The sequence below is a fragment of the Cyclopterus lumpus genome, chromosome 17, assembly GCF_009769545.1.
Source record: "Cyclopterus lumpus isolate fCycLum1 chromosome 17, fCycLum1.pri, whole genome shotgun sequence".
NCBI classification, from domain to species: Eukaryota; Metazoa; Chordata; class Actinopteri; order Perciformes; family Cyclopteridae; genus Cyclopterus; species Cyclopterus lumpus.
Window position 1 is genome coordinate 407,382 of NC_046982.1, and position 26,461 is coordinate 433,842.

At 44.4% G+C, this 26,461-nt stretch overlaps 2 protein-coding genes across 6 annotated transcripts in view; one reads left to right on the forward strand and one right to left on the reverse strand.

Annotated features, from left to right (window-relative positions):
- On the reverse strand, positions 1 to 18,029 carry exoc3 (exocyst complex component 3). 2 transcript variants are annotated; one of them, XM_034554700.1, is made up of 16 exons: positions 17,913 to 18,029; positions 15,758 to 15,946; positions 10,658 to 10,877; positions 10,333 to 10,505; positions 7,599 to 7,811; positions 7,045 to 7,223; positions 6,835 to 6,951; positions 5,999 to 6,116; positions 5,141 to 5,266; positions 4,288 to 4,388; positions 3,776 to 3,886; positions 3,131 to 3,272; positions 1,735 to 1,857; positions 1,482 to 1,643; positions 853 to 974; positions 1 to 395 (listed from the first exon to the last, which is right to left on the reverse strand). In XM_034554700.1, exons 2-16 carry the CDS (start codon positions 15,899 to 15,901, stop codon positions 191 to 193), a joined length of 2,256 nt encoding a protein of 751 aa, XP_034410591.1. In that variant the 5' UTR covers positions 15,902 to 15,946; positions 17,913 to 18,029; the 3' UTR covers positions 1 to 190. The 2 variants fall into 2 exon arrangements, with proteins under 2 accessions (XP_034410591.1, XP_034410592.1); XM_034554701.1 differs by having other exon boundaries at positions 17,786 to 18,029.
- zgc:163121 (uncharacterized protein LOC100038790 homolog) overlaps positions 18,021 to 26,461 on the forward strand; it is a 21,554-nt gene continuing 13,113 nt past the window's right edge. For 3 of the 4 annotated variants that reach the window (XM_034554702.1, XM_034554705.1, XM_034554706.1), the window contains exons 1-4: positions 18,021 to 18,203; positions 18,519 to 18,627; positions 23,848 to 23,952; positions 25,463 to 25,569. In XM_034554702.1, coding sequence (XP_034410593.1) covers positions 18,588 to 18,627; positions 23,848 to 23,952; positions 25,463 to 25,569 — 252 coding nt within the window. In that variant the 5' untranslated portion in view covers positions 18,021 to 18,203; positions 18,519 to 18,587. Of the gene's footprint in view, positions 18,204 to 18,518; positions 18,628 to 22,053; positions 22,970 to 23,847; positions 23,953 to 25,462; positions 25,570 to 26,461 lie in introns of those variants that run through there. The other variant, XM_034554704.1, reaches the window with a different exon arrangement.

Genomic DNA, 26,461 nt, shown 5'->3' on the forward strand with positions numbered 1-26,461 from the left:
TTACAACTATTATTGTATTATTTTATTGACATAGATGTGATCAGAGTGACAATAAAAACAGCAAATAAAGGGTGGGGACAGAAAACACAGCAAGCTGCATGAAACAGTTCAAATTAACTGAGCGTCTGGAATCAGCACTTTACTTATGTTATCGTGTCTGAAGGTGGAAACAGTGTTGTGGCTTTTGCCTTCATTTGAGCAGCTTTGCAGTCGCCATGGAGGTCATGGTTGTCATGGTCGTCATGGTGATGGTGGGCACCGTGATGTCTTTGAAGATGGGCTGCGTGAGACCAGAGTAGGATACTTTGTTCTCGCTGAGGGTGCCGATGATCATCTGGCGCATCTCCCTGCTGGCGTCACCGCGCACCGCCAGCAGCGCCTGGATGTGTTCCTCCCTGTGGAGAGACCTCAGTGTTACCGTGGCAGCAGCAACTGCTCTGGGATCACCACCCGATGGGCAGAGTGGAACATTGATGTAGAAACTCATCAAATTAATTGCATTCTAAATGGCTGCATTCCATTTAGGAGTGCCAGTTTACGGCCCTGGTACTGTGAATGCGGGACACCTGTCGTGGCTTACTGGGACAAAAGGAACGACTCCAAAGCAACAAGGTCAAACGAGCAGTGTGTAGGGTTTAGTGACATCTAGTGGTGTGGTTGCAGATTGCAACCAATCAAAAAACCTCACTCTTGCCTTTCTAAGGCTAAGGCAACGTGAGCCAATGAGTGCAAAAGCGCTGTAATGCAATTCTCCCCACTGGCCCTTTAGTGTGCCAGAGTCCAGACCTCAATCCAAGCAGCGGCGCCCGGTGCTGGGCCAGATGTGTGAGCCAGATGTGCGAGCGCGTGTACCTGATGTCAGGATACTTGGACACCAGAGTGGTGACCTCCAGGAACAGCAGCGTGGGGTCAGTCAGTTTGAAGACTTCCGCGATGGCAGCGATGGCACCACAGAGTCGGTCTGTGTCTTCACCCTACACCCGACAATCAACCTGTCATTACCATGGCAACAGTTTCACTAGGTCTACTCTGACCAGGCAGTGTGCACCCTGAATCTCCCTGAAAACTTTGTATTATGAGCTGCTTAGGGCCAGTTTCAGGACGTTAAACAGCTGAAATTCCTTCAGACAACTAGATTTAGTTGAGTTTCTCCCCAAAAATGTCATTTTACAAGATTACATTGAAACACATCAGGATAACGTTATTAATTTACCTTTGCCCACTACGAACACATCAGAATGCCACTCAATGTAACCTGCATTAATATTAGCCGTTAGCTCTGGTATTTAGCCAAGAAGGACTGTGCTGCCCACCGCCTGCTAACGGCTAGCCTTCACTTCTCCTGAGGTCAATTTCTTTAACACAGATTTGTTGCTCACAATGTAACATGTACAACAAAGGACGCATGAGGTGTGTAGTACTAGTTACAACTGTCCTGCTGGTGCTGGAAGCTAATAGTGTTGCAGGATATGTGGACTCACAGCGGCCAGTTTCCTAAAGAGGAACTTGAACTGATCCGCCTCTTTGATCATCCTCTCAGCTCCCTCTCTCCTCTCGTCTGCGTTCTTAAAGGTGATCCTCTTCTGCATCACTGCTTTGATGTACTCGACCACCACCCTGCGCAGGGCCTCGCTCGTCATCTCCTGCACACACACACCACATATCAATCACGGTGCAGGGCTCACAGTCCGCTATGGGACGGTGAGATCATGATCATTCAAGAGAAAGCCTTACCTGATTGAAGGGTTTCTTGATCTTGTTGAAGTCATTGAAGTAGTCCTCCACGGTCACACAGATGGTGTCCACGGCATGAGAGCCTGTCACCCACTTCCTGGTCAGCAGCTCATTCAGGTGATGCTAGTCAATACAATGTCAGAATCAAAGCAATCAAGTGCACTGGAGCATTTTATTATTCATCATTGTTTCCTTAAATGAGTTTTTCTTTAAACCTAAACTAACCTACAACTCATTTGAAAGCCTTGTTCTTAGTCTTTCACATCCAACCTGTAAAACATTACAGCCAATCCTATTTGTTATACTGTACCGGCCACCAGGTCCATATTCAGAATTTATATCTGAATGTTAAGAGTTTCTATCAAGTTTAGTCCTTAAAACTGATAAGGTTATTATTGTAGGAGACTTTAATATTCATGTGGATGTTGACAATGATTGCCTTAGTGCTGCATTTATCTCATTGTTGGACTTGATTGGCTTCTGTCAGAGAGTACAGAAACCCACTCACTGCTTTGGCCACACCCTCGACCTTGTTCTTACATATGGCATTGACATTGAGCATTTGGAGGTCTTCCCACAGAACCCTCTTCTGTCAGACCATTACCTCATAACTTTTGAGTTCATACTCCCGGAGTATACACCGTTAGTCAAAAGTTTCTACACCAGATGTCTAACTGACAGAGCTGTAGCTACATTTAAAGAAGAGATTCCTTCTGCATTTGATTCAATACCACGTCTCAATGTGACGGAGGACTCCTGTGATAACTTTAGTCCGTCCCAGATTGATCATATTGTCGATAGTGCTACAGGCTCACTGAGAATGACACTAGACTCGATAGCCCCACTGAAGAAGAAGACAGTGAGGAAAAAGGAGGTTTGCTCCCTGGTAGAACCCTCAGACCCGCGAACTAAAGCAAACTTCACCAAAGCTCCAAAGCATATGGCGTTCCACCAATCTGGAAGAATCACGCTTAGTTTGGAGAGACAGCCTTAAAACATATAAAAAGGCTCTCCGTAATGCCAGAGCAGCCTATTACTCATCAGTAATAGAGAAAAATAAGAACAACCCCAGGGTTCTCTTTAGCACTGTAGCCAGGCTGACAGAGAGTCACAGCTCTGTGGAGCCGTGTATTCCTATAGACCTCAGTAGTAATGACTTCATGAACTTCTTCAATGAAAAGATTTGAACTATTAGAGGCAAGATTGATGATCTCTTGCCCTCAACTACTGCCGATCTGTCATCAAGAGGAGTGGCCTTGGAAACGGCTGTATGCCCTGGTGTATATTTGGATAGCTTTTCTCCCATTAACCTAGACCAATTGTCCTCAACATTCATCCACTTATAGTGATCGATGAGACCTGGACAGACGTCACTGTCGCAATATGTCCTACTTACCTCGAGGTCTAGGAAGACTTCGTCCAACAGGAACTGACAGCCCTCCTTGGCCACCTCGTTGAGTGTCCTCTCTATGGCAGCATCACTGTCAGTGGGCTCCGAGGACTGAGAGTACTTCCTCTTCAGACTGTTAATGGACTCTCTGAGGATGAAAACAACACGCGTGATATCGAACCCCACAGGGTTCGATATCACGCAAATCCTCTTTGCTGTCCATCCATCTAGGGCTTTCTGTTCCACTGGCATGTAACACTTCTTACATTACAGAAATAAACTAATTCATATGTTGGCGTATAGCTAGCGTAAATCCAGCCAGTTAGATTGAGGCATGCTCAATGTAGCTTAGCTACCAGCACTGGGTTGCAGCAACTATGCGCATCGTAGCCTAGCTTGAACGTCATTTCTAACTTCGGTAGAAGTTTACGCACTAGGAGCCTTTACAGGGTTGCACCAGCCAGACAGACTGTGTCTAAGACGTCACCCAATGGTGACGATCACAAGGTAACCCCGCCCTGAGGAATACACTGCTTTTTGGTCCATAAATAACCGCTTATTATTAATTGCTCTGTAGATCCGAGTTTTGGTTCTGTATTCTGCAGGTCTAAGGAAAGTAATCACAACATCACGTAGAAAATAGAATCTTACTTGAATGTCTGGCAGTTGTTGATGATGGCGATCATGTACTGTACATAACACAGAGGCAGCTGTCTGTCTCTCAGGTGCTCCTCTTTGTAGGTCATCGCCTCCTCTCTGTACCTACACACACACACACACACACACACACACACACACACACACACACACACACACACACACACACACACACACACACACACACACACACACACACACACACACACACACACACACACACACACACACACACACACACACACACACACACACACACACACACACACACACACACACACACACACACACACACACACACACACACACACACACACACACACACACACACACACACACACACACACACACACACACACACACACACACACATTCTTTTGACCGCTGTCTATATAGAAACAATATTTACATTTTCTTACAGAAAACAGAAAAATAACCCAGGTATAATTGCAGCTTTTGGTGTGTGTGTGTGTGCACATCAGAAAGAAAGCATGGGAACAGATTACCTGATGAGGAAAGTGTTCATCTGTTTCAGGCAGAGCTTCAGAACCTGCTCTTTGAAATCCCCATCAATCTGCGCAGCAACCTGCAGGTTCTGCTCGAACATCTGATGAAGAGTGAAGGGAAGACGCATTCAAAATGTATTCTGTACCTCATTTACAGTTCGGATCTCAGATGGATCCAATGTCCTTGTCTGTCATGCATTGAGGTGTTTTATTTGGCCAGTTGGGGGCAGCGGAAACAAGCTCTAAACACAACAGTGACATATTCTGTCGATACGGCGACATGCTAACAAACATCTGCCTACTTATACATCCAGCATACACTGAGCAACATTAGCATTCGTTTGGAGCCGTGTTTGTGTCCACCTGATTCATTGAAGTCCAATATTAACTCTCCTTTAAGCTCAATGTTGGGCTCCTCCAACTTCTGAGGGAAATATTAGTTGGCCAAACAGGAAGCAGTAAAACACTGTCTGGTTTGAGGAGACAAATCTGGCCTGAGAGTAGAATCTGGTGTCTTAACAGTCCATCATCACCTGGGTGAAAACATGTATAAGACGTATGTAACAGGGTTGCTTTTCAGCAGAGGGACGAGAAAACCAGCTCATTAGTAGCCACAAGGTAACATGGTGCAGTGTGAGTGAGTGGGGAAAACTACACCTCTCAGCAAGACCCACAGTCTGTTGAATCTGAAACACCTTCACGGTAAGCCCATGAATGCTGTTTGAGGGACCCTCCTGAACCAGCACTGAAGCTCTGCTGACTCACTGTCAATCCTCTTCTCATTCCTGTTTAGGGTCAGGAACAGTCGGAAGTGGCTGTGTGTGTGCGTGTGGTCGTACGTCATTTGTGTTACCTGAAAGACGATGGCGGGCAGTGTGGTCTGGTAGTACCCGTCTTGGTCCGCCTCGGGCTCCGTTTCTTTCTGCCAGTCCTTCTTGTCCGTCTCCAGGGCCTTCCGCAGCCAGCCTGTTATATTAGACTGGAGATATGACGAGTCAACCAGAGGGTCTGGAGCATAGTTTCTGTGCCTCTGTAACCTGGTTCACTTTGATCAATGACCACACGAAGTGGATGTCTATTCGACCCTTTGCAGGGATGGGAGTGGTTGGTTGTGCTCCTCTGAATTCTTTGTATCTTCTCAGAAGTTTACAGATACGTACAATCCCTCCTCGTCATAATGGAGGTTGGTTTAATGGCTTTTTGTCAGTTACACCTACAGTGTATGTTCATATCTCTGGGTTTCTCTCGTTGTCTTCTTGATTCTTCAGTTTGTTTTAGTTTTGTTCGCCCTCTGGTGTTTCACAGGATAATGCAGCGCAGAGAGCATAGACGACTGTGTTCGTGCTCGGCTTGAACGCAGTCTGTGGAGCTTTGCACTACGGCCCCAAGCGCGAGTACAAACTAAGCTTTAGCATTCCTCACATCATCGAGTGCTATTCGATGATGCGTACTTACGTGTTTCCTGCATAGACAGTAAGCTCAGGAAGGACTTGTCTCGTATTGGTTAGCGTTTGAAGTAGCAAATATCACTGAGTGTGTGTGACACCATCGCGAAAAACGCCTCCACCAGCAGATTTTACAGACAGATGTGGACACATGTACGAGGCCGGCAGTGCTGCGTACAGGTGATGACCGGCGTAATACGTATGTGACACAAAACAAACGTGAACACCCAATTTGATTCCATGGGAGACGTGTGTGTGGTGCGTACCGTGAAAGTCTGGACGTATTTGCTGAGCAGCTCGTCCACCACGTCTTGAGGCAGCAGAGGCTCCAGCTGGTTGATGTCACACTCTGAATAGAGCTCTGAATGGCCCATCATCTCCTCACTGAAACACACGCACACATGCACACGGATTAACTAAAGCTCAGATCCAGAACTCTGTGAGCCGGTGAAAACACGTGTAAACTGCTGCATCTGAATGAGTTTTGTGAGAACATGAACAGCACAACAGCATCTTGATGGAGCTGAACTACTGTGGGAAAGCCAGATGGACTGGTGGTGCCGATGGCAGTTTAATCCAGGTGTAGAAATACCTATTTGAGTTATTTAAGTTAAGAACGACAGTCGCTGAATGTAACAATGAAGTTTAAATAAATAAGAACAGGCATCAGTTTTCCCATCACCACTGAATCGCCTGAGGAGGTTTAGTTCTGTGACTGTACCATGTGCGACAAATCAAGCCGACGCTTGACTTGACTTGAGAAAGAGTATCCGCCCAAAAAACAATTAAGCAATGTATGAATACATCACTTAAAAAGACAGATTCCAGCAACTTCTTTTTTACTGTTTTTTCAGTTGGTTCAGATTTTTTGAAGCATGGTTGTATGTACTTCTCCATAGTCGGTGTATTACCTAAAGTAGTACTATGGAGTTTGGAGAAACAGACAGGAGTACCAGAACGAGAGAAAAAGCAATGTACTGGTGTGTGCCTGCGAATACTGTATGTCTCGGGCTTTTATTGTGAAAAGGTAAGAACGGAGGAGTGGATCTGGTATGCTTTGACCAGATGATAGGTTGACTTCTCTGGTGTGTCTGTGTGTTACCTCTTATATGTGTTGAGGACCCAGGTTAGCAGGGATACGATCTCATTAGCCTCCAAGTCCTCGGAGGCCAGTTCTTTGACACGAGCGGACACAGCATTGTGGTAGAGACCAAAAAACCTACACACACACACACACACACACACACACACTAATGCATAATCCTGTGTGTTTACCAACCGTTCAGGGCTCAGATCCTTTTGTGTCCGTTACCTGTTGAAAGTGTCGTAGTGCTGGGGGAAGCACTGCACCATGAGGTTCTTGACAATGATGAGGTCATCCAGAACATACTTCCTGGTTATTTCTAGAAGACGAACCAGCCACATTTTGTCAGCCTCTCTTGTCACAGACTGGGTGCCCTCGATGCGAGTGCCGACTGTACACTCCAACACCTGCAACAGAAACACATCAAAGACAAAAAAGATAACAGCTCTGGGGTAAAAGTCATCGTCATTATGGAAAACGTTAAAAATGCAATAAAATAAATGAAAACGTTGAGGCTTCACTGTTGAGTTCAATTGTATGTACGATTTTGTAAGAAACATGTTTGTCAGAGTCGGCCATGTTTTTGTTGACATTTGCCATCAAAATTCTGACCTACTGATAATATGTTCAACAAGCAGCCTCCATATGGTCTCCATATTTGGATGTAGATCAATCGAGACTTGTTCTGACTCTTGTGAAACATGTTGTGGCCAAAGAGATAATCTACTTTTTTCGTCATATATTTCCTAACTTAGTGAGTATCGCTCTTCATCCTTCATCACCTCGAACATCTTGTCCTTCCACCGTTTGGGTCTCCCAGGTGGGATGAACCCAGTCTGCTTCTTGCGGTCCACCATGCGCCGATCGATCTTCTCCTCCCGCTCAATGATGCGAACCACTGACACCAGCATAGTGGGGTCACGGCGGACCGTGACAATGGCCCTCTGCAGCACCATCCATAACTGCTTGGCCAGCTCGTCGGACAGCTCCTGGACCTGGAAGAGAAGACGAAACAAGACTGAAAGCCGGCTGCCTTGGAGTTTAGATCGATGTCGCCACATGAGAACTAAAAACTTCTTTGATAGAACCAAATGTAGAGAGGGGCAACGCTTTTGCTCCGGACTAAATCAGCTCAAAATCTTAGAACATATGTGCTTACAACTATACAACAAGTCTTATTGTTTGCAAACAAATGGATATTAGTAAATGAGCAAATAAGCTGCTGATAATGTGCCCCTGTCAGACAAATGACAAAACGTTGTGTTGTTTGGTCTGAATCTAAACCTTTACTAGTAAACCATAAGCCTTGTATTGGACAAGTTGAACATGATAGTGTCTGCACTAACCGGTTCATCTTCCAAAAGGAAAAAGAAACGCACAAATACACCAAAGTCCAGGGGCGCTTTCCTTTTAATCCAGCTGACTCCAGCCAGGTTTCTACGTGCTAATGAAGCCGGCGTGAGCTGCGCGCGGCAGAGAAATAGCAGCTTGAGCTACAAATTAGTTTGCGGCGCCTGGTCGTGCACCTCAGAATATTTAGTAACGAGAGCTTTTCAGACGTGACCGATAAAAGCACTGTTAACATGTCGGAGAATTGTACAAAGATAAACAACCCCTTTATAAAATGTCCTAAAAGTCTACATTTGAGAAACATTTGCCAAATCAAATGTATTTACAGTATAATTCCTGTATTTCAAAGTGCTATCCATTTAGAAGTTTCTGAAATTGAAAAGCCTTGCCTTTTTTCCTTCATCTTTTTCTGCATTTAGATCAGGTCACCTTTAAGAGTGCTCCGATTGATGGATAGCAGCTTTAATCACACAGTGATCGGATATGTGCAAAAAATGTAATCAATTGATAATTAGCGAATGTAAAGCAGTATTGTGTAATGCCTGGGCCACACTGCAGCACGGCTGCATGTCAGCTGTGCTGTTCACAACAACAAAAGACCTTCTGACAGCATATTGTCATCATGCCAGCAAGATCGCTTTATTTACCTTATATATGCTTCCTTTGGGCAACATTATCAGGAAACACTGCATAAACTTTCATTGCTATGCAGACGATACTCAATTATATCTATCGATCAAACCAGAGGAGACCAACCAGCTCGCTAAAATTCAAGAATGTCTTAAAGACATAAAAACATGGATGACCTCCAACTTCCTGATGTTAAACTCAGACAAAACTGAAGTTATTTTACTGGCCCTGAACACCTCAGAGATCAATTATCTGGTGATGTGGTTTCTGTAGATGGCATTGCCCTGGCATCCAACACCACTGTAAAGAATCTCTAGTTATCTTTGACCCAGACTTGTCCTTTAACTCCCACGTTAAGCAAATCTCAAGGATTGCATTTTATCATCTACGTAACATTTCAAAAATCAGGCACATCTTGTCCCAAAAAGATGCAGAAAAGCTGGTTCACACGTTTGTTACTTCCAGACTAGATTACTGCAACTCCTTATTATCAGGCTGCTCTAATAAGTCTCTTAAATCCCTCCAGTTGATCCAGAATGCTGCAGCTCGTGTACTCACAAAAACTAAGAAAAGAGATCACATGACTCCTGTATTAGCTGCTCTGCACTGGCTCCCTGTAAAATCAAGACTCACATTTAAAATTCTTCTCCTCACCTACAAAGCCTTGATTGGTGATGCACCATCATATCTTAAGGAGCTTGTAGTACCATATTGCCCCACTAGAGAGCTGCGCTCACTAAATGCGGGGCTACTTGTGGTTCCTAGAGTCCTAAAAAGTAGGATGGGAGCAAGAGCCTTCAGTTATCAAGCTCCTCTTTTATGGAACCAGCTTCCACTTTCAGTCCTGGAGGCAGACACAGTCACCTCATTCAAGAATAGACTTAAGACTTTCCTCTTTAATAGTACTTATAGTTAGGGCTGAATCAGGTTTGCCCTGGTCCAGCCCCTTGATATGCTGCTATAGGCTTATAGGATGCTGGGGGATGTTTTAGGATACACTGAGCACCTCTTTCCTCTTCTCTCTCTCCTTATGGATGAATTTACATCTCTCCATTGCACCTTATTAACTCTGCTTCCTCCCCGGAGTCGTTGTGACTTCACGTCTCATAGGGTCCATTGGACCTGGAGGTGTCTGATGCTGGTGAGCCGGCCTCCCGCGTTGCGCCCCCCCCCCCCCTCCTCTCACCTCCTTCTGTTTCATGGATTGGAGTTCCATTCATACATTGTCATATTCATGTAATGTGTTTATGTAACTCTGTAACTCTGTTCATCTGTACACATGACATCTATTGCTTCTGTCCATCCGGGGAGAGGGATCCTCCTCTGTTGCTCTCCTGAAGGTTTCTTCCCTTTTTTCCCTGTCAAAGGTTATTTTTGGGGAGTTTTTCCTGATCCGATGTGAGGTCAAAGGTCAGGGATGTCGTATGTGTACAGATTGTAAAGCCCTCTGAGGCAAATTTGTAATTTGTGATATTGGGCTATACAAAATAAACTGAATTGAATCGCTACAGTTTTGACGTCCGCACTCAAACTTACGTCTTCGAAGTAAATGGAGATGAGGTTCATGTCGCTCGTGTTCTTGCTATCCATGCGGTACTGCTCGTACATGAGGTCGTCCCGGGAACACTCCAGCTCCATCAGCTTCCTGTGGGCCTGCAGCAGCTCGGCCTGCTCTATCAGCAGCGTCGTCCCCGACACAATCTGTGGCACTGTACGCGCAGAAAAAGACACAAAGACACACACAGCACTAAGAGTGTGAGAAAACTGTGAGTCAAACGTCAAAGAAGTCTGTTTGGGTATACTGTCTGGGGCAGGACACCGAGCGCCAACATTGTTTTAGGTCGGATGGAACTTAGCTCACCGGAGAAAATGTTTTTGAGGTTTTCCACAGCGGAGGCCAGCTGACTGTGTTGAACGACGGCGTCCTTGACGTCTTTCAGGTTCTCTATGGTGTTGATGCTCTGCCGCCAGTCTTTGCTCACATCAGCCAGTGAGCCCTGGATGTCCTTGACGTCCAGCAGAGCACTGTGCAGCTGGGTGAGTCCGGTGCGAACGCCGTCCAGCTGGGACTGGATGGCTGCCTGAAGGGCGTCGGGGGCAGAGAGAGAAACCATTCTTATGAGGGCTGAGGGAGATAAGAAGTGGCTGCAACCATATTAAATAAGACATGAAATAAGACAAGCTTTTGGTATTTATTTTGGGTTACAATAAAATAATTGTTAAAATAACCATGTTTTTTATCGCGAATAATAAATAACTGAAATGGAGCCCAAATAAACTATGTTACTGTGACATTCAACTTCCTGGAACCCTTTGACACGACAGACAATGGTGGATGTAATTTTACAAACCTAATCATTAGCACTTATGATTGCTCTATAAATAGCTTTTTACTCAATTGAAAATAAACCAACAACCATTTTGATGATCACATTTTTTGTTTTTAAATTACTGATCATTCCCCAGTGTCCAGCTTCTGATGATTGTCGAGGAATTGCTGCTTTTTTGGTTCTTTGGGCTGTTGACACAACGTGACATTTCTCCCTATTCTCTCACACCGAATGTAGTGCATCTTAGCTGTGTGTCCACTGACTTCTGGGACTTCCTGTATCTTGCTGAGTATATTCTTTAAAGAGGTTTCTCTGCTATTTTACTACTGTAGCTGCTGTATTTAGGTATACTAGAATGCTAGTCTGTACTGTCTTTCTAATCTGAACAATTTGAGCTGCGATTTCTTGCTTTTTTACACAAGTGACTGAAAAGTCAACGAAACCAGCTAGGATTTAAGTATTTGTTCTGTAATCCAAATCTACTAGGGACTCAACTTTATTCTACTTTTTACCTTGAGGTAAACAGATATTTGTCCTTAATCAGTTTGGCAAGAATTTCACATTCTAGCAAACTGAGACTTCACTGTTGGAAAGGATCGACTCTTACCAGTATCGATAAATGGGCAATTCCTTCAACGACCTGTGGGCGGGCTCGACACAGCTGTAGCTAATTATCACCAACTCTGGTATAAAACCAGGTGGGGGCTTGAAGCATCAGGGAAGTCTCCTCGTATGAAGACTCTGAGAATAAAGACCCAGGAGTCTTCGGTGGTGGCTGAGTATAAACATTTCCCTGTGATAATGTGTTTTCTCTTCATACCTGTGTGCACATCTACTCGTAGATACTATAGACCGCGGACTCGTTCACACATGCATCAAAATCCTTCCTCTCTTATTTATCCCACCCGCTCCACACAGACCCAGCGCCTAGTCAGAGGGGGCCTCTGGAACTGCCAGTCAGCCAACCGCAAGGCAGACTTAATCTCTGGTTCCGCTATCAAGCAATCGCTGGACTTTCTGGCTCTCACTGAGACTTGGATCACACCAGACAACACATCAACCCCTGCTGCTCTCTCCTCGGCCTTCTCCTTCAGCCACAAACCCAGACCCTCTGGTCGGGGTGGTGGCACAGGTCTACTCATCTCACCAAAATTGAGTTTTTTCTCTCTACCCGCTTCCATTATTTACCCCACTGTCTTTTGAGTTTCATGCTGTGACGGTTACTCATCCGGTTCATCTAACCATTGTTGTTCTCTACCGTCCACCTGGTTCCTTGGGAGACTTCTTGGAAGAATTAGATGTCCTCCTATCAAACTTCCCAGAAACTGGCCTCCCGCTCATCCTTCTGGGTGACTTTAACATCCAGACAGAAGTCATGTGACCTGCTAGTCTTACTGTCTTCCTTTGCTCCCTCTCTCAGTCCTTCCCCTCCTACTCACAAAGCTGGCAACCACCTTGACTATATTTTCACCAGAAACTGCTCTACAGCTAACCTCACTTTAACTCCACTTCCTGTCTCTGACCACTTCTTCATCTCATACTCTCTCCCACTCTTTGGAACTGACAACCCTCCCACAACGGACTCTGCACCTGTCCGTCGCAACATCCACACCCTCTCTCCCTCTCACCCTCTCTCCCTCTCACCCTCTCTCCCTCTCACCCTCTCTCCCTCCTCTCTGGCCTCCTCTGTTCTGTCAGCCCTCCCTTCAACTGACTCCTTCTCAATCATGCAGCCTAACTTTGCCACTGACACTCTCCTCTCTACGCTGTCGTCCTCTCTTGATTCTCTCTGTCCTCTTACGACTCTAAAGGTCCTCAAGTCCTCTCCGGCTCCGTGGCTGTCCGAACCGGTGCGCGCCAAGAGAGCCACTATGCGAGCATCGGAAAGGAAATGGTGAAAATCCAAACAAGCCAGCGACCTGCTCGCCTATCAATCTCTTCTCTCCTCCTTCTCTGCGTCTATCTCCGTAGCCAAAAGTCTGTTCTACCAATCCAGAATCGAATCCTCTTTGTCTAACCAAAAATAGCTCTTCTCTATTTTTTCCAACCGCCTTGACCCTAACCCTGAAGGAGGCGGAGTCAACCCTCTCCTGAAGAAACCCACTCTCGACCCATCTGAAGTCAACAACTACAGACCTGTCTCTCTCCTCCCCTTCCTTTCCAAAACTCTAGAGCGAGCTATCTTTAACCAAGTCTCCTCCTTTCTCCACAGTAACAACCTTCTAGACCCCCACCAGTCTGGATTCAAGACAGGCCACTCAACAGAGACTGCCCTCCTTGCTGTCTCTGAGCAGCTTCACACTGCTAGAGCAGCCTCTCTCTCCTCTGTCCTCATCCTTCTAGACCTTTCTGCTGCCTTTGACACAGTGAACCACCAGATCCTCATGTCCTCCCTCCAGGACCTGGTATCTCTGGCACCGCGCTCTCACTCTTCTCATCCTACCTCACCGACCGCTCTTACCGGGTAACCTGGAGAGGATCTGTGTCTGAGCCTTGTCCTCTGACTACTGGGGTCCCTCAGGGCTCAGTCCTTGGTCCTCTTCTCTTCTCTCTGTACACCAACTCTCTCGGCTCTGTCATTCTCTCTCATGGCTTCACCTACCACAGCTACGCTGACGACACCCAACTGATCCTCTCGTTTCCCCAATCTGAAACACAGGTAGCAGCACGAATCTCTGCCTGTCTGACCGACATCTCTCTGTGGATGTCTGACCGACATCTCTCAGTGGATGTCTGACCGACATCTCTCAGTGGATGTCTGACTGACATCTCTCAGTGGATGTCTGACCGACATCTCTCAGTGGATGTCTGACTGACATCTCAGTGGATGTCTGACCGACATCTCTCAGTGGATGTCTGACCGACATCTCTCAGTGGATGTCTGACTGACATCTCTCAGTGGATGTCTGACTGACATCTCTCAGTGGATGTCTGACCGACATCTCTCAGTGGATGTCTGACTGACATCTCTCAGTGGATGTCTGACCGACATCTCTCAGTGGATGTCTGACTGACATCTCAGTGGATGTCTGACCGACATCTCTCAGTGGATGTCTGACTGACATCTCTCAGTGGATGTCTGACCGACATCTCTCAGTGGATGTCTGACTGACATCTCTCAGTGGATGTCTGACCGACATCTCTCAGTGGATGTCTGACTGACATCTCTCAGTGGATGTCTGACTGACATCTCAGTGGATGTCTGACCGACATCTCTCAGTGGATGTCTGACTGACATCTCTCAGTGGATGTCTGTCTGACATCTCTCAGTGGATGTCTGACCGACATCTCTCAGTGGATGTCTGACCGACATCTCTCAGTGGATGTCTGACTGACATCTCTCAGTGGATGTCTGATTGACATCTCTCAGTGGATGTCTGTCTGACATCTCTCAGTGGATGTCTGATTGACATCTCTCAGTGGATGTCTGACCGACATCTCTCAGTGGATGTCTGACCGACATCTCTCAGTGGATGTCTGACTGACATCTCTCAGTGGATGTCTGACTGACATCTCTCAGTGGATGTCTGACCGACATCTCTCAGTGGATGTCTGACTGACATCTCTCAGTGGATGTCTGACTGACATCTCTCAGTGGATGTCTGACTGACATCTCTCAGTGGATGTCCGCACACCACCTGAAAATTAAACCGGACAAGACTGAACTTCTCCTCCTTCCAGGAAAAGGCTCTCCCACCCATGACCTAACTATTACCTTCAACAACTCAGTGTTGACTCCGACTGCCAGGAACCTCGGTGTGACACTCGACAGTCAACTCTCTCTGACTGCCAACATTACCGCAATAACACGCTCCTGTAGGTACATGCTGTACAACATCAGGAGAATACGACCCCTTCTCACTCAGAAGGCGGCACAGGTTCTGGTCCAGGCTCTGGTCATCTCACGTATAGACTACTGTAACTCCCTCCTGGCAGGTCTACCTGCTAATGCCATTCGACCTCTACAGCTCATCCAGAATGCAGCTGCTCGACTGGTCTTCAACCTCCCGAAATTTACCCACAATCCTCCGCTCCTCTGCGACCTTCACTGGTTACCGGTGGCCGCCCGCATCCGCTTCAAAACATTGGTACTTGCGTATCGTGCTGCGAACAGATCGGGTCCGGTCTACACCCAGGACATGGTCTAACCTCACACCCAGGACATGGTCTAACCTCACACCCCAGCTTGTTCACTTCGCTCGGCTTCTGCCAATCAGCTTGTAGCTCCTTCACTTCGAGCTAAACACTCAACAAAATCACGACTGTTTGCTGTGCTGGCTCCTCATTGGTGGAACGAGCTCCCCATTGACATCAGGACAGCAGAAAGTCTCTACACCTTCCGTCGCAAACTAAAAACACATATTTTTCGACTATACCTTGAATAGGGAAGGTAGCGCCGTAGTAGCACTTTAGTAGCACTTAAATGTCTCTTACTGATAGCACTTTGTAGTTTAACTTTATTGAAGAAATTGTACTTTCTTGATTCTTGTTGTTCTGAGTTTGGACTCATGGTTTAATGCACTTATTGTAAGTCGCTTTGGATAAAAGCGTCAGCTAAATGACATGTAATGTAATATAATGTAATGTAAAAAGGAGGAGGGAAAAACTGAAATACGTCATCAACATATCACCTTCAGCCTGGCTTCCACGGAGGCCTTCTTGCGAGCCTCTCTTCTCCTGTACTGCTCCACTTTGTCCAGCTGGTCGGACCTCTGCAGCATCCCAGCCACGCGCTGCACTGCCGTGGCAACCGCCTCCCGACTCGTCTCCTCCATGGTGTGGCTCAGTTGTGTAACGTATCCAAAGGCTTAATGCAAACACTGAAAGAAAAAAGAAAACACAGACCGTGTACAGACTCGTCCTGTCACAATAAGAGTCCCATCAATATAGATTTAGCCTTTAACAGGTTTATAACAGTGTTGTGACCATTTTAAATATACAGCAAACAGCAGTTTCACCGTTTCCAATGAGAAGAAGAGAGTCTGGGTTATATAATAAATAACTCAGCAAAGATATCATTGTAAATGAGAATTGGTTCTCAATTGATTTTACCTGGTTAAACAAAGGTCTAATAATATCTCAGGTGGAGCCTACCTTTGTCTAAAAACTGGAACGCTACCTATATTAACTTCAGTATTTGATTCAGACTGAAGACTAATTCCTGTCTTAAAAGTCAACATCACTGTCCTTACCTCCACAGTAATATGGGACACTGTACAACATAAAGGGTCAGTCTTTAAGGAGCATTAAGGGAGTATTTAAGGGACAGCCTTTAAGGGACAGCCTTTTAGGGACAGTTAATGGACAGCCTTTAGGGGAAAGCCTTTAGCCTTTAAGGGACAGCCTTTAGGGGAGAGTAAAGGGACAGCCTTTAAGGGAGTGTTAAAGGACAGCCTTTAAGGGACAGCCATTAGGTGACAGCCTTTAAGGGAGAGTTAAGGGACAGTCTTTAGCCTTTCAAGGACAGCTTTTAAGGGACATCCTTTAGCCTTTCATGGACATCCTTTAAGGGACAGCCTTTAGGGGAGAATTAAGGTACAGCCTTTAGCCTTTCAAGGACAGCCTTTAGGAGAGAGTTAAGGGACAGCCTTTCAATGACAGCCTTTAGGGGACAGTCTTTAAGGGACAGCCTTTAAGGGACAATCTTTAAGGGAGAGTTAAGGGACAGTCTTTAGCCTTTTCAAGGACAGCTTTTAAGGGACAGCCTTTAATGGACATCCTTTAAGGGACAGCCTTTAGGGGAGGATTAAGGTACAGCCTTTAGCCTTTCGAGGACAGACTTTAGGAGAGTTAAGGGACAGCCTTTCAAGGACAGCCTTTAGGGGACAGTCTTTAAGGGACAGCCTTTAGTGGAGTCTTTAGGGGACAGCCTTTAAGGGACAATCTTTAAGGGAGAGTTAAGGGACAGCCTTTAGCCTTTAAGGGAAAGCCTTTAGGGGACAGCCATTAAGGGAGATTTAAGGGACAGCCTTTAAGGGAGAGTTAAGGGACAGCCTTTAGGGGACAGTCTTTCAAGGACAGCCTTTGGGGGGCAGTCTTTCAAGGACAGCCTTTAAGGGACAGCCTTTAGGGGACATTCTTTCAAGGACAGCCTTTAGGGGACAGCCTTTATGGGAGAGTTAAGGGACAGTCTTTAGGGGAGAGTTAAGGGAAAGCCTTTAGGGGACAGTCTTTCAAGGACAGCCTTTATGGAACAGTATTTCAAGGGCAGCCTTTAAGGGAAAGTTAAGGGGACAGCCTTTAGAGGACAGTCTTTCAAGGACAGCCTTTGGGGGACAGTCTTTCAAGGACAGCCTTTGGGGGAGAGTTAAGGCACAGCCATTAGGGGAGAGTTAAGGCACAGCCTTTAGGGGAGAGTTAAGGGACATCCTTTGGGGGACAGTCTTTCAAGGACAGTCTTTGGGGGAGAGTTAAGGCACAGCCTTTAGGGGAGAGTTAAGGGACATCCTTTGGGGGACAGTCTTTCAAGGACAGCCTTTAAGCGAACTAGCACGCTACCGAGTAGTAACGTAATGACAGCTAGCGGTTATCTTGCTAACGCTAGCGTAGTTTTGTATGTAGACAGCTGGAACACAGCAGGCAGACACACACACTATTTGTCATAACAATGTCATACAATGTCAAATAATACAATTAGGCTAACATACTAATGAACTTACATTTCCCGAGCTCGAGTACATTTAGCGTCAGTAGCGTAAGCTAAGCTAACACTGGACGGGGGAAAGGCTAACATTAGCTCAAAGCCTGTGCAAGCAGCTCTCCATACAAACACCAGACGCATATTACCTCAGGCACTCAGGGGAGGACGACGCGCATTACTACAAATACAACAGGGATATCTCCGAAGGAGTTTTGTTGTTGTGGTTCCACTTCCTCATTCGAGCTCTGCCCAGGACCGGAGCCCTGTAAAGACAGAGTCGCGTCATCTCCGGTCACTCGGACAGACCTTTGCTTCTTCTTATTTTCTTGACAGCGAGAGAATACTCACGGAGCCTCTCAATAGCTCCCGGTAGTTAGAGCTGCAGCGGAATGGACGGTTCATGTTGGACCTTGAACACGGAAAACGTTTAAAGACAGAGTATGTTAGCACCACACCTCAATCAAATGAGCACGTACATATGAATGTTAATTATCATATTATCTTAGCTAAATCTACAATTGGGACGTGTGATTTTGGCGTATTGGAAGCAGGTGATGGAATGCACACATACACTTTGGAGTGAGCCATTATAATAAAGTATAACATAAGATGTGTCTGTGCTACATTGCTACTGGTGCATGTTTAAGGCTTCTGAACACTAAACAATAACAATAAGTGTCATTAGGTAATTATACATGAGTTATTTTAGGCTCTGTGATTCTGTTGACTAATATCTGTCGATTTTATGTTGCAGCTCAGCTGCCTTTTGATTTGACCCCCTGGTCTTCACCTCTGGGCAGAAGTGATATCTGACCACCAGGATGCTGTACAGGTTGGATATTGTGCCACCTTCAGGAAATAGTAAATGGTTAATGGTACCCTCCCTGTTCTTAATTTGACAAAACACTACTAACACATGTCGTGTTCTCTATAAATATTGTAAAACAATTTATTTATTGACCACTAATTTCCAGAAATCACTGTTCTGTCTCTCTGTTTGAGTGATTTCTATGCATTCAAATCACTTCCTGGAACTATTTGACGTCTCCCGTGACTCAAATCGGTATCATGCGTTTTGAACTTCCGTTTACGTGACTCTCACTTTAAAGGGCTCTGGTTCAGAGCACCAGCTGCAACGCTCCCCTCGCTGGTTGTGGGGGCGGGGTCCGTTATGTACAGTATGGACGTACGGTGAAAGAAGAGCCACACAATTAGATATCAAACATTAGAACATTTGACAAAAATATCACAATGGATCAGATCTGGATTTCTGTTGGTAATCGTTATAAAGAAGATGAAGATATAAATCTAAATACATATTAGATGTTAAGAGTTGGTGCTTATTTGAGCAGTGGCGGCTGGCCAATAGAGGGCCTGGCCCCACCCACCTTCAGCAACAACAACAAAAAATTATATATATATAATAATAATAATAATAATAATATTTATAAATTATATTAATTGTCAATATTTGTGTTTTGGAGATATGGACTATACCCAGTAATATTTGTAAAATAGGTTATCTGCGCAAAAATATATGCTTTTCCTGCTATTCTGCACGCTTTGGGCCAACGTCATCTGGCTGAAAACATTTAAAAAATGTTACGACATGACGGCTAGCGGGAGCGCGAGCACTTCTCTTCCAAGAAGATCCGACCCGGTAAAATCAACAGGAACGGATCCAGCATGGACAGTTATGGAGTAAGGGACATGAAGCACTTGTTGGAAGAATTAATAAAACATGAGAACACCAGGACACACATGAGAACATGAGAACACCAGGATACACATAAGAACATAAGAACACCAGGACACACATGATAACATGAGAACACCAGGACACACATGGTAACATGAGAACACCAGGACACACATGATAACATGAGAACACCAGGATACACATGAGAACATAAGAACACCAGGACACACATGAGAACATGAGAACACCAGGACACACATGGTAACATGAGAACACCAGGACACACATGATAACATGAGAACACCAGGATACACATGAGAACATAAGAACACCAGGACACACATGAGAACATGAGAACACCAGGATACACATGAGAACATGAGAACACCAGGACACACATGAGAACATGAGAACACCAGGATACACATGAGAACATGAGAACACCAGGACACACATGATAACATGAGAACACCAGGATACACATGAGAACATAAGAACACCAGGACACACATGATAACATGAGAACACCAGGACACATATGAGAACATGAGAACACCAGATCCGACCCGGTAAAATCAACAGGGACGGATCCAGCATGGACAGTTATGGAGTAAGGGACATGAAGCACTTGTTGGAAGAATTAATAAAACATGAGAACACCAGGACACACATGAGAACATGAGAACACCAGGACACACATGATAACATGAGAACACCAGGACACACATGAGAACATGAGAACACCAGGACACACATGAGAACATGAGAACACCAGGACACACATGAGAACATGAGAACACCAGGACACACATGATAACATGAGAACACCAGGATACACATGAGAACATAAGAACACCAGGACACACATGATAACATGAGAACACCAGGACACACATGAGAACATGAGAACACCAGGACACACATGAGAACATGAGAACACCAGGACACACATGAGAATACCAGGACACACATGAGAACATTAGAACACCAGGACACACATGAGAACATTAGAACACCAGGACACACATGAGAACATTAGAACACCAGGACACACATGAGAACATGAGAACACCAGGACACACATGAGAACACCAGGACACACATGAGAACATGAGAACACCAGGATACACATGAGAACATAAGAACACCAGGACACACATGAGAACATGAGGACACACATGATAACACCAGGACACACATGAGAACACCAGGACACACATGAGAACACCAGGACACACATGAGAACACCAGGATACACATGATAACATGAGAACACCAGGACACACATGAGAACACCAGGACACACATGATAACATGAGAACACCAGGACACACATGAGAACATTAGAACACCAGGACACACATGAGAACATGAGAACACCAGGACACACATGAGAACATGAGAACACCAGGATACACATGAGAACATAAGAACACCAGGACACACATGAGAACATTAGAACACCAGGACACACATGATAACATGACAACACCAGGACACACATGAGAACATTAGAACACCAGGACACACATGATAACATGAGAACACCAGGACACATATGAGAACATGAGAACACCAGAACACACATGAGAACACCAGGACACACATGAGAACACCAGGATACACATGAGAACATAAGAACACCAGGACACACATGAGAACACCAGGACACACATGAGAACACCAGGATACACATGAGAACATGAGAACACCAGGATACACATGAGAACATAAGAACACCAGGACACACATGAGAACATGAGAACACCAGGACACACATGAGAACATGAGAACACCAGGATACACATGAGAACATAAGAACACCATGACACACATGAGAACATGAGAACACCAGGGCACACATGATAACATGACAACACCAGGACACACATGAGAACATTAGAACACCAGGACACACATGAGAACATTAGAACACCAGGACACACATGAGAACACCAGGACACACATGAGAACATGAGAACACCAGGATACACATGAGAACATAAGAACACCAGGACACACATGAGAACATTAGAACACCAGGATACACATGAGAACATGAGAACACCAGGATACACATGAGAACATGAGAACACCAGGATACACATGATAACATGAGAACACCAGGATACACATGAGAACATGAGAACACCAGGATACACATGAGAACACCAGGATACACATGAGAACATGAGAACACCAGGATACACATGAGAACATGAGAACACCAGAACACACATGAGAACATTAGAACACCAGGATACACATGAGAACATGAGAACACCAGGATATACATGAGAACATGAGAACACCAGAACACACATGAGAACATTAGAACACCAGGACACACATGAAAACACCAGGACACACATGAGAACATTTAATATGTTTATGTAACTCTGTAACTCTGTTCATTCTGTACACATGACATCTATTCTTCTGTCCATCCGGGGAGAGGGATCCTCCTCTGTTGCTCTCCTGAAGGTTTCTTCACTTTTTTCCCTGTGAAAGGTTTTTTTCTATTTTTTCCTGATCCGATGTGAGGTCAAAGGTCAGGGATGTCGTAGGTGTACAGATGTTAAAGCCCTCTGAGGCACATTTGTAATTTGTGATTTTAGGCAATAGAAAATATACTGAATTGAATTGAAATTGTGTGACTGCACTTAAATAGTATATAAAAAGTATAAAATATAACTAATAATATAAAATTCCCATTACATTCTCTCCTTTTGATCATACTCTTGATCAACATAATCACCGCCGTTTTCAAGTTGTATTCAACAATTCACATTGATTCAAGTTGTATTGTCATCAACCAAATTGGTAGGATGCAGACTAAAAATAAAATGCACAAAAAGTCGGCCAAAATAGCACCGGTTTCTTAAAATATTTTCAAGCGTGGCGTCGGGCAATAGTTCACGTTAGCCACCTGTGTGTGTGAACCGGGGTTGAACGGTCTGTGCACATCTTGTTTCTTTCTTGGATTATAACCATAGTGGTACCCTTCGTCCCGTCCTCCCTGTGGTCCGGAGAGCACCCGGCCGGGAGGAGAGCATGCAGTTAAAAAATATATTTTACCTCGATTGTGAGTGGAAACAGAAAACTCACGGAGGGGTACTTCAAAGCCTAGTCAAATAAAACAAAAACGTAAGAGAGAAGTGAGAAAATGCGTTCTTTATTGCTTAAAAAAACATTTCATTAACCTTTCATTAGCACTGTGAGCAAGTTGTAGAGTCCTAGCATCATGTTACATTAAGGTGTTCCTTACACACTGCTATGCAGTGACAGCCAAACTGCAGCTGGCTGCAGACCACACCTCTCTTTCCCTGCTGCTCTTTAACGGCACACTGTCTGTGGGTCTCTGGTTGGATGAATTACCATCATAGATATCGTATTTGACTCTCACATCAGAACAGTTCGAGTGGGACTGAACTACACTGTTCTGAAACATCTTTAGCCAACTGCCATTGGTTTGTATCAGTATGGATTTCTCACAGCTGTCAGGTAAGAGCAGTTTAATGAAACTAAATGTAAAGTAACTAAACATGTATGACTGCGTATCCAACTGAATAGTGCAGGGATTTAAAAGCCTTTTTGGCAAAATGTTACAGTTAAAAAACAACTTTTGAATTCATTGAAACTTCAGTCTATATTACAGTAAGCAGCATTGGGGGTCGTTCTTTATAAAATGTTTCACTTTTATCCACTTGAATAATATGCAAAATGTTTAAGAGATTAATGGACCGATGGACATAGCTGGATAGAAAGCTACATGGATGGATAGATGATAGATGAATAGATAGCTAAATGGATGGATGGATGGATAAATATATAGCTACATGGATGGATGAATGGATAAAGATCGATTCATGGATGAATGGATGAATAGATAGCTTCATGGATAGATAGAAGGACGGACGGAAGTTAATAAAAAAAAGCAGAACAACAGAAAAGCATGCTGGCTTGCATTCTGCAAAATGCAACTGGATGCAGTAGAACATCCCAGGGTATTTTTTGGCATACTGCATTTGACATACTATGTATTAGAACGTACTAAATATTCTGGCATACGAAATAGTATGGTAGTATGGGTATTGGAAAGCAAACATGATGTTGCCTAAACCTTATTGAAAAATACAACCAGAGACTGAGAAAATACATCTCCCTCGAAACGTAATTGAGAAGTGTAGTTGTATGGGAACGTAATGGGTAGCTCAAAGAAGACAGAGACTGTTGCCAAGTCAAGTCAGTTGATTTGTATAACACATTCAAATGCAGCAGGATCTGCATGAAGAAATATTCATATACAGATCAGATATGAACGTTCCAACAGATTTCAGCTGCTCGTTTGCTGATAAGCTTGTCTGTTTTGTGCTTTTTAGGCAGAATTATTGGTAGGACAGCTGGGAGGAACAAAGAGCATGACCTAGCAGCAGTAAAAGACAGAGGAAAGACACCTGCTGACTTCAGCCGCAACTACAGCAAAGGTGAGAGCTTGGGTTGTAAATAAATCTGACAATAGTTGATCAACCTGTAGTTTCCATCATAGTATGAAGTTGAAGATATGACACGATTCTCTACACAATTTAAAAATCCATTCTGGATGCATTACATGACATCCAGCTGACATGTTACGATTTGCCAGATACATTTATTAACAATTGTTTCCTCATTATGTTGGTATACAATCCCATCCGGGTGTATTACATTGCTGACAAAACATATACAAAATTAGCATTATATGATTTCTAAGAGACAGTGTGACAACACCACAGTGAATTTATTAAAAATCCAAATGGTAAAAGGCTGCTTTATTTTTGTCTGTGTAAGTAAAAATGTCATGCCAGGCAAGCTTTTTATTCATCTTCTGATGGTTAAATAGACCCTTTTACAGCAAACGTCATCAACAATATGCATGCACATGTTGGTATGACCGCTTGTTGCTTGTTGTGTTGTCGGAATCATTATCCCATCAGCGGACTCAAGCTCAGAAGAATTGCGTTTTGGATCAACAGGTGACCCGGATCAACACGTGGCCGTGTTACCTGGTGACTTTCAGCCGAATGCGAGTGTGTTTGCTCATAGTAACTTAAATAAATGGTTGACGTAGATAAAAAAAAGCTATATAAATAGAAGTAGAATGGACATTCAAGTTTTTTTCCATGGTCATTTGCCCAAAATGCTGATTGTTGTTAATCGGTATGGTGAACACATGTCAGTGGGGCCATAATGTGAGAAGCTGCGAAGAGAGTGGACGCATTGCCAGACACGGATGGCTGGCTAGTTAGCTACGTAGCTTGTCCTCCTCCAGAGTGACGTGGAGGGAGCGTTGGACCCTGCGCTGGACATCAGCTCGCTGTTAGCTTCATTTTCTGTAACCAGTGTAGCGCGAAAGCATTGTGGAATTAGCAACCTAGCTAAGTTACAATCATACGCTGGTCACTCATGTGGCAATATTAATGTGCACTCTTACGCTGTGACAAGAGTGTGTGGATAAAGTTGTTGAATTTAACAAATTGTCTCTGGCTCTCTACGCTTCTTATGTTACTGCTCCACTGCTCATTTTAGTAGTATCTATAAAATCTCACCTCAGTCTGTCTAGTTATACCAAAGTTAACCACGGACGCATATGGCTGAGAGTCGCCAGTTAAACGGTTACCTGCAATGCACAAGCTTGTGTCTGTAGCAGCATGACCACAGATAAAGTAGTTGGAAACATCTACTGACTTGTATGCTCATAATGTCTCGCTGGTGTAACGTTATACACTAGGTTTGTCCATCAAATACGTATATAGCCTAAATATTGTGCCACTTGCTAATATATTCTACCCACTAATCACACCTCACTTATAGCACACAGATCTGGGAAATATATTTGTTTAGGTTGCATTTGGCCATGTTAGATGGTTAATTCCCTTCCATAGCTTGAACATATTGCATTTCGTTGGCAAACTATGTGTGCACAAAGCTGTTACATCTGTCTATAAATGTGCCCAGATCTGCTCCCAGCTCCAGGTGGTGAGGAATTGACCAGAGGGTTTCTGCAAGAGGTGGTTGACATTCTGTTGGGTTATATCAGCAAGTCAAGCCAGCGGAGCTCCAAGGTACACAACTGTTTCTGTCAGTGAACAACATAGTTGTGTTTGAATCCTGTACAGTATCTCAGCACTCTGCTCAGTAATATGCAAACCCTTGCAGTCCATCTGCTGGCAAATATATAATAAAGTATACAAGTGAAGGGAGATTTCATTATGAGACAAAGGACTTCCAGACCTAATGCACATGTTTATTCCATCAGTACCATGTCCCAGATTACAAAGATTGCAAGTTTTTATTAACAGATTTTGATTGGAAAATCCAATGCATTTTCAGTCAGAGAATTTACCTAGAAGCCCAGCTGGGACAGATCAGAAAGTATTAAAACTACATAGAAATTAGGCGGAGTTCATATACACACATGTGAGGAACTGTAGTATTTAGCACTCGTTGGCTTCTTTTTTCAGCACCGGAGATTACCGCTCGGCACTTCAAAAGGGAGACTTTCAAGTCTGCTATGTTGCCAATAAGCCCCACGTGGCATCACATTGCTTTCATTGCCAAAAGGCATGTTGGCAGTATCACTGTTTTCCCAAACTGGCGGAACTTGACATCACGAGCACGAGTCTATCCCCACATAGCGGTCTCTCGAGCCAAGTACTTTTCTATCCTGCCACTGACCTTTAATTAATAAATCATGATTAATAACAGCAGCAAACAAGCATTTTTTTAAGGTCATGCAATAGAAGTACAAATCGATACTCAGAGTTGATATAGAAGCAATAACTATTATTTATGTAAAGATATCAGAAAATGAAGTCACTATCCATGTGTGTGTGTTGTAACACTCTCAGCTCTGCCACCACTGTTGCCGTTGTTTGCACTGTTAGCACTGTTAGCTATACCAGGGAAGCAATCAGAATGCTCCTAATCTTGTATAGTAACTTTAATCGAGAATAA

Excerpts from the sequence above, each read along its gene's own strand:
- exoc3 (XM_034554700.1), bottom strand. The coding sequence starts at position 15,901 with ATGGAGGAGACGAGTCGGGAGGCGGTTGCCACGGCAGTGCAGCGCGTG. Across the intron at positions 6,117-6,834 it reads GTCCTCAACACATATAAGAG|TGAGGAGATGATGGGCCATT; the intron begins GTAACACACAGA and ends CGTGTGTTTCAG. Across the intron at positions 1,858-3,130 it reads AAGTCTTCCTAGACCTCGAG|CATCACCTGAATGAGCTGCT; the intron begins GTAAGTAGGACA and ends TGTATTGACTAG.